Raw genomic sequence first — 13,967 nt, 5'->3', positions numbered from 1 at the left:
TATTAGACTTCATTTGACATTATTAGTACTTTTTTAATGGAAAACACTAGGACTATTTTAAACCAATCAAGTCTAGTTGATTTATATGCTTCAAAAAAATGATTTATATAAATTTGAAAACGCCAGTGTCTTACTATGCCACCAGACCCCATTGGAATAATCATTATGTAGTTAATGATTATTTATGTGGTTGTATTATGGTTCCCTTTTATGAGATTTTTTTAATGAGGTAGAAAAATGATTAATAATGAACGGATGTTATGGAATATGGACCACTCGAAATAATCATTATGTTGTTAACTATAATTTACATTCTAGGATTCTCCATTCCATATCACACCAACTTTAAAAAATTATAGAATGATACAAAAATTTGATACAATTTATTAAAATAACTCACATTTAACCCACATTGGAAATTATTTGCAAAACAAATTGTAAAATAGGTGGTTAAAAGATATGTTGAAGTAAATTATGTAACTTTTTTTGTGTGTATATTGTATCAGACTAGTAATTAGTTTAAATCCACTTACCATTTGTATTTTCATGATTAAAACATGTGTTAATATAGATTAGTTAGGTAGAGTTAACTCCCTTGTATTTTTTAGATAATAGGTTGGTTAATTTATTTGTAATCGATTCATTCAATGAATGAAATCCACTTTCTTTTCTTGCTCTTTGATTTTTAACATGATATCAGAGCAGTATAGTTATACATTACATGGTATAGATGAAGAGAGTTATTCAATGGGTTCATGGAAAGAAGTTTTAGAAGAAGAAAGTGCAATTGTTCAAATGGATGCTGACACGTCTGAGTTCAACAATGGAGTTTTAAGCAAAAATCAAATAATCTTTATTCATTTTTTTGCTCTCTTTCTTTCTTTATCATTCTCTTTTATAATTTTCTCATATTATTCTTGAGCAAAAATTGTTCATATTTCATCATATTTTTCTCTTGTTATTTTTTAGGAATATTGCTCATATTTCATCATATTATTATTATTTTTGTTATTTTTGAGCAATTTTTTTCATATTTCGTCATATTCTTCTCTTGTTATTTTTGAGCAAAAATGATCATATTTCATCATATTCTTTGGCCAAGAAACCAAGATGTTATTCTTGAACAAATATTGTTTATATTTCATCATATTCTAGATTTCTCTTATTCTTTGGCCAAGAAATCAATATAGTATTCTTGAGTATTGTTATTCTTGGATAAGTATTGTTCATATTTCATCACATTTAGTTTTCTCACATTCTTTGGCCAAGAAACCAATATGATATTCTTGAGCAATAATATAATTTGATCTCATTTTATCTTATTTCTATTGTGTTGGTTCTTGATGAATAACGCCATTACTTTCATTTTCAATTCATTATCTTCTAACATTATTCTATTTCTTCTATTAATTCTCTTAGCACAACCATGTTAGTTTCATCTGCTATATTTTGAAGAATTTTTTTATCTCTCTAAATTTCTTCTATACAATGGTCTTCTTTGGCTATCATTCTAGCAATCCTTTAGTTGCATGAGCATTGGTTGTAATTGGTGAACAAAGACCTTCCTGCATCATATGCAAATTGGAGAGAGACAAACACAAAGACATGCATACCTTTAGTCAAAGGCTTTGGAGCCTTCTTCATGCAATCATTTTTTGTTCAAGGTGAGAGTTTTAAACATTCATTATCTCGCTTGATGAGGTGTTGAAGTATATTTTATTATTTTGGGTTAATATTATATTGGAATAGTAATTAGTTTAAACACACTTTTTTGTATTTTCATGATTAAAACATGTGTAGAATATATTAGTTAGTTAGTTAGGTGTTAGATAGAATTAATAGTATTTTCTATATAATAGGTTGTATAATTTCTTCGTAATCAATTCTTTTAATTTTATACATTGAATGAATAAAATTCACATTTTTTCTTACTTATTGATTTCTAATAAGATAAGTAGTAATAAAGAGCATTATTGGAAAATAAAGTATAAATATATATTAGGTTTATAAAACATCAAAACATTTAAAATATAGAAAAATATATGCACTAGTAGTATATGAGTTTTATACAATGTTACTGTATCATCCACTGTTCATCTTTAATTATCATTGACTTTTCAAAAAAATAACACAAATGAATGATAGATGATCTAATGACCGTAAATCTTTACATTGACAATGCATAAATATTATACTCTTTAAAATAACATGAAAAGGTAAATAGTGTAACTAATATCTATATATTGTCAATGTAAATATCTACGTACAATCGGTGTATCATTTACTATTTATTTATATTATTTCTATTTAAAAGTCAATCGTTATTAAACATGAACTATAGATGATATAGTGTAAAAAAATTCTTCTACATCATGTTTCTCTCAGAAGTAAAAGCATCAAAACATATAAGGGAATATCTGATTGTTTCATTGCTCCCATTTATGAAAATATTCAATTTGGTAGAGAAAAAGATAGTAGAACATTTCATGGTTTATAATGGCTATATGAACAAGGAAGGACAAAAATGACGTTAGATTAAAAAGAGTTTTATAGAGAAATTTAATATGTATATATATGTAACTGTTTTTTACATTATCGACATATCATTCATAATTCATATATTAATTATTATTAACTCTCAAATAAAAATAATACAAATGAATAATAGATGATGTATTCCAAATGTAAAAAACTTTACATCCATCGTATATATATATTAAACTCTTAAAAGAAAATCTTGAGATTCGAACGTGTATAGCCACATACTCTTATGATACTAATTAGTAATAATTATGAGCCATTAGGTAGCAATAGCTTTCATTCCCTAGCAAAAAAATCTATAAATGTTGAAAGTGGCTACAAGAGGATTAGGTAGCATTCATTCCATTGCAAAAAAAGAAATTATTAGACCTTGCTGAAAGAATCATTTTTCCATGCGAATTACGAAAAGAAAATACTTAACTTTTGGAGCAAATAGTTTGTTTCTCTAAGTTAAGCCAAACAGAAACTTGAATCCAAAGATATCCAACTTTTCCCTTAAACTTAAATTCCTTGGAATTGCCAAGTCTTCCTAATATTCAAGTTTTTAATTCGTTTACTTCTTTATCTTCTCTTAATGGCGTTTTTGGAACTTGGAAGGTAAGATTATATCAATATGTCTATCATTGGCTAAAAAAATGAGAATATTCATAATTAAGGCTCTATCCACTTGGGAGATATGTCTATAAAAAAATGAGAATATTCATAATTAAGGCTCTATCCACTTGGGAGATGCAATAATGTAAAAACCGTATCTTACTAACCGGTTCGACCGGAAAATCGATGAACTGAACCCCTAACCGGTACGGTATAGATGTTGACTAAACTGGTCGGTTTATACACATTTTTTTTATAAAAAAACTTAAAAACTCATTACAAGGTAATCCATCTTTCCAACCATTGTTCAACACTCCAAGGCACATGCTTCCAAGGCATACTAAGATTACACATTTTGATTTCTAACATTTGTGTGTAATCTCAGTGACATTTATGTAATCTTAGAGTATTGTCTGAAGATAGGATTTGGTGCAAAAATATAATCTCGATATGAGACAATTTTGATTCATTTGTGTTAAATGTTAAAACTCCAAATTTATTTGTTTTGTAGAGTGAGTTGTGAACTTATGTCATTTATTTATATTTTACGGTTGTTAAGTGATAATTTTGGATTGATATATGTTTTGTAATTTAGACTTTGAATTTGTTAATGACTTAAAAGTTATTTGTTTATGTGAATTTTGAGTAAATTATTAATATGAATTATAAATTTGAGTATCTACATATTTTGAATTTTTTATAAAGGAAAGAAGAAAGGAAAGATAATTGATTTCACCCTGAATTGACTTTATATAAACTAGCTAGCTAGGCAGAATAAGAATAAAAAGAAGCAATATCGTGTTTCCTGGACTTCTAATTATTTTATTCACTTACAAAACAATATTGTATCAGTTATCAAACTCATCAAGATACTAGTATGATAATATAGCACCTCAACCAATGATTCACTAGTTAAATAATATATATTGGTGAAATTATATATATACTAATATTAATGTTAAAAATTAAAAAAGAGTATGATAAATATTTTTGCTTACACTATTTATTAAAACAAAATATATGATTGATAAACTATGTTTTAGAAGTATAAACAAAGGTAGTGGGGTAATGGTTATATATTTGATCCTCCACTTTAACATTTTAGTAAAAACTAAGTTATCTTCATAGAAAATTGTAATTTTAAATGAAAATTAGTTCATGTACAGTTTAAATAAAAATTGTCATTTACTGTTTTTCTGACTGATTTCAATCGGTATTATTGCATTGTCAGTATGGATATTACTTTTCTAGTTCGATTGGATGAAGCATTCGGATTTTCACATCTATAACAAACTGTTTTATATATAGGCATAACAACTAAAAATATATTTGGATCATAATCAAATAAACTTATCAACTAAAAGGTTGGGTCTTATCTCACAATTCCTAGATAATTGGATCAATTATGCACACTACTTTCCTAGGATAGATGAACGACTACTAATATATTATTAAGCTATAACTAAAACTCAAAGATGTTTAAGTGTACAAAACATATTTATAGACAACTCCTTATATGAACGTAATACATGATAAACCTACAAAACCATCAACCATTGCGAAATACATTAGGAACATCTCGAATCACTGTTGTGGTATTCAACATGGTCTGACCGTGGCTCACTCCATATCAATGGGTGTTAATCCAAGATCGTGGTTGCGCCACACAATCATGGTCCCTACCACAATTTTGTTACATTTTTTTTCCCACATCATCATTTGCCCCACATAATTAAATTTCAATTTTATTCAGGTTAAAATATTTAATTCCTATATTGTATATTTCTTCCGTTATTTTATGATATAATAATTAATAAGTCATCCACGGTGTTTCTCATCTAGTAATAATAATGAGAGAGAAAAAAAATCATTATTGGATATAAAATGCCGTAGACAAAAGTCACTGACTATATATTTATTTGTTTCCATGTAGTGTTTTTATCATGACTTTATTTAAATATTTGTATTTAAACTATAGGACTCTCAAATGCTCACTCAAGCTAACATCACAACTATTAAATATCATTCGATAATTGCCTTCTTGGACATTATGGATGCATGTCCAGCTAGAACAATGCATGTCGCATCATATACATGACTAAGGATGAGAAGGAGCGTAAAGTGCTATAAATAAATATGCTAAATCACAAAATTCAAAATTTTCATGTCAATTCTCTTCCTCTTGGCACATTAGATGGGTAAGTATCAATTAAATTAATTAATCTCATTGACTTTTTTCTTTATGTTAGAATATATATGAATCATTACATATTTTCTTAAATTAATACCTATGAATTATATTAGTGAGAAATGTTTGAGTTTATTTTTTCAACTCCATCAGTGTTTGAGTTAAGTGATACATCCGTTGAACCTCATATATTTAATATATATTGTATAATGATTTTACGATATATACATATATCCGTATAGATTAGAGGCTTATGTAGATTAAAAAGAAAAAATAGAAACTCTCTTATTGCTAAATCCATTTAGTCAATTTGATGAAGAATAATATCAAATCATATGATATTTTCTATAAAAGAAATTGGGAAATTTAAAATAGTTGGATTGAGAATAAGAAAATGACTAATGTACCTGGATTGAATGATATACAATTTCTATTGAGTCGGGAAATTGAAAACTTGACCGAGGTAGACATGAAACATTATGTTCATTTTTTTAACTCCAATATATCTGAATTCAAGTTTTCTGTTAAAAAGGTAAAACATGTTATTCATGACTAGAGAAATAATTGGTGGACAAGTTATTATTCCAGTCAAAAAGTAAGAATATTTAAGAAAAAGTAAAAAACACAAATATCATTAACGATTTTAATTCTACTATATTAAGTGGCAAATTAAAAAAATAGTATTATCTTATACACAATAATTAAATCATGACTATATATAATTAATATAAAGATTTATATACAATTAATATATGTCTTATCATTTATTTATTTAAAATCGTAGATGAATAACAATATATAAAAGAGATAAATCCTTAGATTTTTTCCCTCTTAAATTGGTTAATAATAGAGTTACTATAACTATATATAAGTTAATACAGCAACAGTGATTCGTAATTGAAAAGAGATAAATGAATCGCATTTGAGCTTTCAAGTCCGACAAAGTGAACGAGTCGGTGAACCACTTCTCTCTCAAAGCCACACACAACTTTTCTCGCCGTTCCTCCTCCTGCCACGTCAGATCCCGCCGTTCCTCCGCAACCACCACCACCACCGCTGTAATGTAACCGTCTCCGTTCTCCCTTCCTTTTTAGCTTTTTCAGCAATTCCCTTTCTGTCCGAATCAATTCCCTTCCTTCCTTTTCATTTTCAGCTTTTGCTTTTTTCGAAAAGCTTTTCTTTCCACTTTTTCTGAGCACAATAAAGCTATATATCACTTGATTTGAAGTTTCCAATAATCTCTGTTCTCTCTCGTGCTTCCTCAAACTCTTCCCTTCTTATACTCTGAAATTTCACACTATAAACCTTCTTCTACTTGTTTTATAGGTATGCTTAAACCTTATCTGCATTTTTTACATGTTTTAACTTCATTCCTTTTCATTTATCATTTGGATCTTGTTTTTTTTTATTCTCTTTTTTTTCCTAGTTTTTTTGTTATTGTGTATATTTATGTATAATCAACAAAAATATCATTTCACACTATTCCTTACACGTTTTTGTAATATCTGTTCAATGATGTATAAATCATAGTTACGAGCTATGCAGTTTCTATTTTTTTACATTAATTTTATGAGATTTATGATGAACCAGATGCCACGGTAAATTTGGTACGGTAAATGGGAGAATTACCTAAATTCACGATTAATTAGTTGTATTTAATGTTTAACTGTTTTTTAATGTGTACATTTGTGGCATTGTTATGGTAACTGTTAACTCAGGTTTACGATTTTCTTAGTAATCAGGTTTAAAAATGGTATAGTGAATTTGTGTGGTAAGATCGGTGTTGATATTGTTATGTTTGTGTTTCATTGCTCTTCAGATTAAAGATCTTGCTTAAGCTCAGATGTTATGTAATTAATTATGGTAATGTTAATGTTTGGGCGGTTTATATGTATGTGCAGGTGTTGAAATGAATGGGGCGCAAAGAAGAAAAATTCACAATGTTGAGAAACCTTTCCCAGGGTGTTTGGGAAGAATGGTTAACATCTTTGATTTTACTCCTGCTGCGACCGGGAACAGGCTACTCACAGATAAGCCGCATCGTGACGGTGATTTTCTTTTTTTTAAAATTAAAATAAAATCAACATTGGTTTATCTTGCTTATCCCATTATTGACACTCCATTTGGAACCTTTGGTGTTAAATTATTTTGTGGTTTTATCTCCTTGATCATAGCATTTGGTTGGGTTTGGTAGCATGGTTTAGCTCCCTATTTTCATTTTATTTTTTTATTTGGAGCTTTTTGCCTTTGTGCTTTTGTTGACTGAGTTTTGGGTATAATCAGATGTACGTGTTTCTTGGTGATCTGCCTGGTTTATATTTCAGTAGTATTATCATGTTACCCAGCTGGAGGTTTCTTTCATTTATCAATTGCTTTTATTAAAAGCTGTCTGGAAAAATTGTACTTATGACTTTTGGTGTTGAATTTTTTGTATGCCATTATATTATTTCTTCTTACTAATTTGTCCCTGGTTTGCAGCTTCTTCACTTTCACGAAGTCAGTCAGATATTGCGAGGGTCATCAATTCCACGTTTGGTGATCATCTAGAGGATAAGATGGTAATTTGGATAGGATTATTGTTATTGTCATTCAAGTCAATTGGGTATATTTGGAAAAGGAAAATATAGATGAAATGATAATGTCATGTGGAATGTTCTTTTCATTTTTAATTTATTATGTGCTGCACTTTTCTTTTTTAAATTTTTTCTTCCTGTTTTTGTGGACTTTGCAGATTGTTTCTGACTCGATGAAAGCAACCCCAAAGAAAAAAATAAGTGGAACACCCATCAAGATGCTCATAGACCAAGAAATGTCCAAAGAAATTGTTTCCAAGCACAATCCACCAAATGTAGTTGCTAAACTAATGGGTCTTGATGCTCTCCCACAGGGAGAGTCTAATTTAGCTGAGGAGAGAAGCCATAGAGGAGATTATTCTCAACGCATGTGTGGTCATTCAGGGACACCATTCAAGCATCGGAAGCTAGAAGATAGGTATATGGACAAGGAAATGCTTCATGAAGTTCATCCCAGCACAGAACAGATTGCTTACAAAGATGTTTATGATATTTGGCTGCAATCTCAGAGAAAAAGCAATGTAAGAAACAAGACACCGGAAAGAGAAAAGTGGACTGAAGATGTTAATGCGGAAAAAATGGCTCTCGTTTACCAGAAATTCATGGAAGCAAAACATCTGTCTACAGATGAGAGACTGCGCCAGTCCAAGGAGTTTGATGAGGCCTTGGAAGTTTTAAGCTCCAATAATGATCTGTTAATCAGGTTACTGGATTCTCCAAATCTATATGAACTTAACCCTACTCCACTAGTTGAAACAAAGCGTATTACCGTTCTTAAACCTTCGAAGATGGTTGACAATGAGAAACCATGTGGAAAGGGGAAGAATGACAAGCAGATTAAGAAACCAGAAAATGGTTGTCAAGCAGCTGCATGGGAGAATAATAGCCCTGGATACTCTCCAGCCTGTCAGAAAGTTGATAAGTTTCCAGTTCAACCTACTCGAATAGTGGTATTGAAGCCTACCTCTGGGAAGACACAAGAGATTAAGGCTGTGGCTTCTCCAACAATTTCATCACCTCGGAATATGCAAAGTGGAAATTTCTATCAGGGACCTGAAGACAGTGGTGCACTAGAACCAAGAGAAGCTGCACAAGAAATTACAGAGCAAATGCATGAAAGCGTGAAGAGCCATCAAAGAGATGAAACTTTTTATTCTTCAGTATTTTCCAACGGCTATACTGGTGACGAGAGTTCATTCGAAAAATCAGATAACGATGGGAATTTGAGTGATTTGGAAGTTATGTCACCATCTCCAAGGCATTCTTGGGATTACATCAATCACTGTGACAGTCCTTATTCTTCATCGCCATTCAGTCGTGCATCCTGTTCTCCCGAGTCATCAGTATGCAGGGAGGCCAAAAAACGGCTTTCTGAAAGATGGGCCATAATGGCATCAAATATGGGTCCTCAAGAACAAAGGCATTTGTGGAGAAGTTCTACCTTGGGTGAGATGCTTGCTCTTTCGGATATAAAGAAATCTGTAATATCTGAAGTTGAAGGTAGTAGTAAGGAACAAGAACCAAGTGAATCGGTTTCTTGTAATTTCAGTGAAGAAATATGTATGGATGGTTCACCTAAAAATCTTCCCAGGTCAAAATCTGTCCCTGTATCTTCTACTGCATATGAAACCAGGCTAGGCAGTGAAGTTTGTTATCATGATGCCAGCAAAATACATGATTCCAAGGAACTGACAAAGTCAAAGAGTATGAAATCATCATTTAAAGGGAAAGTGACGAGTTTCTTATTCTCAAGGAATAAGAAATCAACCAAGGAAAAGTCTCCTCTGTCTCAAGCTAAAGACGAATCGCAATCTAATGTCTCTGAAACATCAGTATCTCCAGTAAATTCACCTGGAGTCCTTAGGGATGCTATGTCTCAAGGCTTCAACAGTGGTGCCCTTCGAGAGTATCCTCTTCCAGATTTACATGAATCATCAGGCAAAAATTTATCAGACTCTGTCTCTAAAGGAAAAGGCGTAATATCTCTTGAGGTAATAGCTAACATTATCCTGCATATTTCAGTATGCTATTTTTTATGGTGCATTGTGCAAATTTTGTTTCTTTTGATGTTGCCTATCTAAGGCCAGTCATTAATGCCCTCTAAGTCATCTCCCAGTCTGAAATACATCATGGCACAGATTGCTTGTTCCAAAACCTAATATGTTACTGGATTCTAATGCTAGCTCTTTTTAATCTATGTCAGGATCTTTCTAAGTAACACCATAAAAAACACTAACTATGGAATCTTATTGAAACTTGTGCTGCTGAAAAGATGCTTGCATGAGTTGTAGGCTGCATGGACTGTTAAGGAAATTGTATGATATAGTGGCAGGTTCTCTGTAAGAAAACCAAATTGTTCATCAAATTGTTTGGGATTTTCTGTTTTTGTGTTAGATTGGTGAAACAAGTGAATCAGTTAAATCATACCTCATATGAACATCATTGAATACCTGATTACTACTTGATAAATAAAAGAAGTGACTTCACTCAGTCAACCTAAACCTAGGACAGTAAAACATTAGCCTCGTTGATTTATTGTTTTGCAAATTAGAGAACGATAAACTGAGTGTAAAATATCCTGGGAATTGGCAATATAAGTATAATATTTTATGTGTACTGGAAATCTTTTAAAATGCTGAGACGGTTTTTTTTTTCTTTTCTCAGCCAGGGTTGACTGTGTCAAAGACTATGGTGCCACAGCTTTCAAGTGAAAACCAAGATCAGCCGAGTCCAATTTCAGTTTTAGAACCTCCATTTGAAGATGATAATGCAGCTCATGAGTCCTTGCAATTTATGAGGGGTGGTCAGCTAGGTAATCCTTAGGCCTTTTTCCTCTTTCTCCTGGATGTTGCTATTTCAGGAAATTCTTAATTTAATAATCTTTGTCCTCATTGTTGGTTTATAACCACTGCCTTCCATTATTCTGTAGGATCGCCAGCGTCTCTGAAATCTAATTTAATTGACAAGTCACCACCAATAGAATCAATAGCTAGGACCCTATCATGGAATGATTCTTGTGCAGAGGTATCAAGTCCATATCCATTAAATTCCTCCTTGGTTTCCCTAGACACCAAGGTAGAGGAACAAGACTTGCTTGTCTTGGTTGAGAAACTACTATCAGCAGCTGGACTTGATGATCAAGTACAGTCCAATTCGTTTTACTCAAAATGGCATTCCCTTGAAAGTGCACTGGACCCATCATTGAGGGACACATATGCCAATCTGAATGACAAGGAGCCTCAGCCTCTCCATGAAGCCAAGAGAAGGCAGAGAAGATCAAATCAGAAGCTTGTATTTGATTGTGTCAATGTTGCAGTAATGGAAATTACTGGTTTTGGATCAGATAAATTCTTAATGAACAGTTTGTGTAGTAGGGGCCACAGCAGGGTTCCTGTGCCAGAAGGTGAAACTCCCCTATTGGTGGACCTCATTGTGGCCCAAATAAAGGAGTTAATATCTGGTGGGTTTAGGTCTGTTTGGGTGGATTGTGGGGACAGTAACAGCCTGGTGCTGGAGAGTGTTGTCAGAAAAGAGGTTGTGGGGAAAGGGTGGGTTGAGTGTATGGAACTGGAGATGGATATTTTGGTGAAGGAAATAGAAAGGAAGTTGCTAGAAGAACTTGTGGAGGATGCTGTGGTTGATTTGACAGGCAGGGCCTGAATGAAATGGTTGAATACTTCATGTGCCTTTCCTCTCTGTAATTTAATATTGTAAGTTGCAACTCTATTATTGTTGTATTCTATTATCAACACATGGCCATACTTACCCAATTTATTAAATGTTGCTAAAAAGGAAAATGTTTCCATTTGTAGCTGTGTTATATTGTAGACTGTAATTTTATATATGAAAATTTACCTATGCAATTTCTGAAACAAATAACAAGAATTACATTGGTTATAAGAGACCCTGTAACATTTCACTAGCTAGTGCAGTGAAAATTGGTTTGTGTTTAATGTGTTTCATGATACTGGTGAGTAGTTGAACATTGATGCCTCCTAACTGTGTAATAAATAAGGAATAAGAATGACTAACTGATATCTGGGTAAGTCAGAAGTATGTTGGTATGGCATTTAGAGATGCTACCATTTCAAAGTTCAGCAAAAAAAGGAAATTCAGGTTTTGCAAGTTGTAGCACCATAAAAAGGATGAAAGAGAAAAATAACAACAGTAAATAAGCAATCTACACTGCAATAAGTGTAAAATCTTATTCTGCTCTGATAGTAGAATATATTAATAAATTCACACCTCTCTTTGAGTACTCAATCATTAAGCATTTCAATTCAATGCCATGTATTCACATAACATTGTCACCAACCTGTCCCTGCTGGTACCATTGTGGCCGTAACTGTGGACCTATAGTGTTCTACCATCTGCACAACTTATATGGAACATGGACCCACCATGACCTCAAAAGAAAGGAATCAGACTCCTCTCCAATACATACCATGAAATAATAAAGAAAACAACATATGTAATGATACTTGTATCACATTTATTTATAGTTGATAGATATTTTTACTCTTAAAACTAAAAGAAGAAAACATACTCTCCTCTCCAGTATATGAGGGAAGGCTCACTTAAAAAAGAGGAATACTTAAATAATATTCCCTATATGTTAATCCATGATGAATGAATTGGATTCCAAGTCAAGGTAGAGGAGAAATTATTATATGGTGGGAGATTAATGACCATAGTAACTTCCAAGGAAGGAAGAGCTAACTAATGATGGTTTTTCTACAAACTAACAATGTCATGTTGAATTTGCCAACTCTAATTTAACTCCTGTCTCCCTTTTGGGAAGGGTAAGATTATACTAAGTTACAAAACATAGCACCTACAACAGTTTTGCAGCATCCCCAATCTTTTATATTTTGTTCAAAGTTCAAAGCATGATAGAAGACACTATGTGTGCAAATCTTTACAAATGAGTTTGGGTAATTAACTTTTTTTTGTTTTTGGTTTCATATTTTTAAAATACATGGAGCATTTGTGTGATTCAAGAGAACAAATGTTATGTCATCAACTTGACTGGTTTCATATTTTCTATTCATGGTATTATATATCTATTTGGCTTCCGATCTTTTTCTTTTCCACCTATAATTTAATATAAGATTCTCCTGCAACACATGACAGGTTTACTAGGAAAAGTTTGTGGTCCAATGATAATTCAAAAGTTGAAACAAATGTCTCCGTTAATATTTTTTATCCCGTCACATCCTTTATAGGATTTTCATGATTACATGGGCCAAAACTTAAATTTTGTGGGGAAAAAAACAAGTCATCCTAAAAGTATATGAATAATGTTAAATACACATTCTAACACTACATCAAAGTTATGTGGTCTAATCATTACCCTTTTATTACATGATGATATGATAAAATAAGTCAAACTCAATAATTGAAAAATAAAGCTGTTATGGTATACTCGTGTGCCAAGTTTTTTCTTGGAAAGTTGGCAAATTGTAAAACATCCCTAGAAAAATAATGATATGATTATTCAAAGTCTTATCAATAATTAGGAGATAGAGCCATAGAGGTGGTCAACTTGTATTATTTATCTACATAATCAAAGAAAAATAGAGAAAAAGATTCCCACGTATAATTATATAAGCCATCATGCATAAGTCTGAAACCTGAATCAAAAGGAATGCAATCCTCTCCAACTATGGAGTATTGAGTAGGGATGCTAACATGTGACGTCAAAAAAATGTAACGATTTAGATTTTTTATTATTTTAAATTAATAATTAAAAAATTTGTAATCTTTTTTATTCAAATAGAGGGTGGCGAATCTAATTTAAATCAAAAGGGACAAAATTCTTCAAAAAATGTGAAAGGGTGGGACATTTGTCAAAAGTGAGAAAAAAAGTGAAGAATATTCCCTAATGGCAGGTGTTTTAGCAAATGGCTATTCACTGTACAAATTTTTAACTTAACTACTAGAAGCCAAAGTTATGGCATCTTCAACTTAAAAAATGATGCAGAAAGCTCGTGACATCTCTGTGTTCTAAAAGATAAGCTTTTTATATATAAAAAATGAACATAGAGAATAATTATCTTAAGCCAATCCCT

General features: G+C 31.6%; 1 protein-coding gene across 3 annotated transcripts; it reads left to right on the top strand.

The window, feature by feature from the left end:
- Nucleotides 6,247-11,710, top strand: LOC109334364. 3 transcript variants are annotated; one of them, XM_019570103.1, is made up of 6 exons: nucleotides 6,247-6,381; nucleotides 7,225-7,371; nucleotides 7,802-7,881; nucleotides 8,055-9,887; nucleotides 10,561-10,708; nucleotides 10,826-11,710. In XM_019570103.1, the coding sequence occupies exons 2-6, from the start codon at nucleotides 7,233-7,235 to the stop codon at nucleotides 11,554-11,556; spliced, it is 2,931 nt and encodes a 976-aa protein (XP_019425648.1). In that variant the 5' UTR covers nucleotides 6,247-6,381; nucleotides 7,225-7,232; the 3' UTR covers nucleotides 11,557-11,710. The 3 variants fall into 3 exon arrangements, with proteins under 3 accessions (XP_019425648.1, XP_019425647.1, XP_019425646.1); XM_019570102.1 differs by having other exon boundaries at nucleotides 6,268-6,386; XM_019570101.1 differs by having other exon boundaries at nucleotides 6,270-6,649.

Source organism: Lupinus angustifolius, chromosome LG19 (assembly GCF_001865875.1).
Source record: "Lupinus angustifolius cultivar Tanjil chromosome LG19, LupAngTanjil_v1.0, whole genome shotgun sequence".
NCBI lineage: Eukaryota > Viridiplantae > Streptophyta > Magnoliopsida > Fabales > Fabaceae > Lupinus > Lupinus angustifolius.
This window is presented reverse-complemented; position numbering and strand designations above follow the sequence as displayed.

What these genes read in the sequence shown, in the direction of transcription:
- LOC109334364 (XM_019570103.1), top strand. Translation starts at nt 7,233, where the DNA reads ATGAATGGGGCGCAAAGAAGAAAAATTCACAATGTTGAGAAACCTTTC. An exon ending in AGATAAGCCGCATCGTGACG is followed by an intron (nt 7,372 to 7,801) that starts GTGATTTTCTTT and finishes CCTGGTTTGCAG; the next exon opens with CTTCTTCACTTTCACGAAGT. An exon ending in AAGGCGTAATATCTCTTGAG is followed by an intron (nt 9,888 to 10,560) that starts GTAATAGCTAAC and finishes TTCTTTTCTCAG; the next exon opens with CCAGGGTTGACTGTGTCAAA.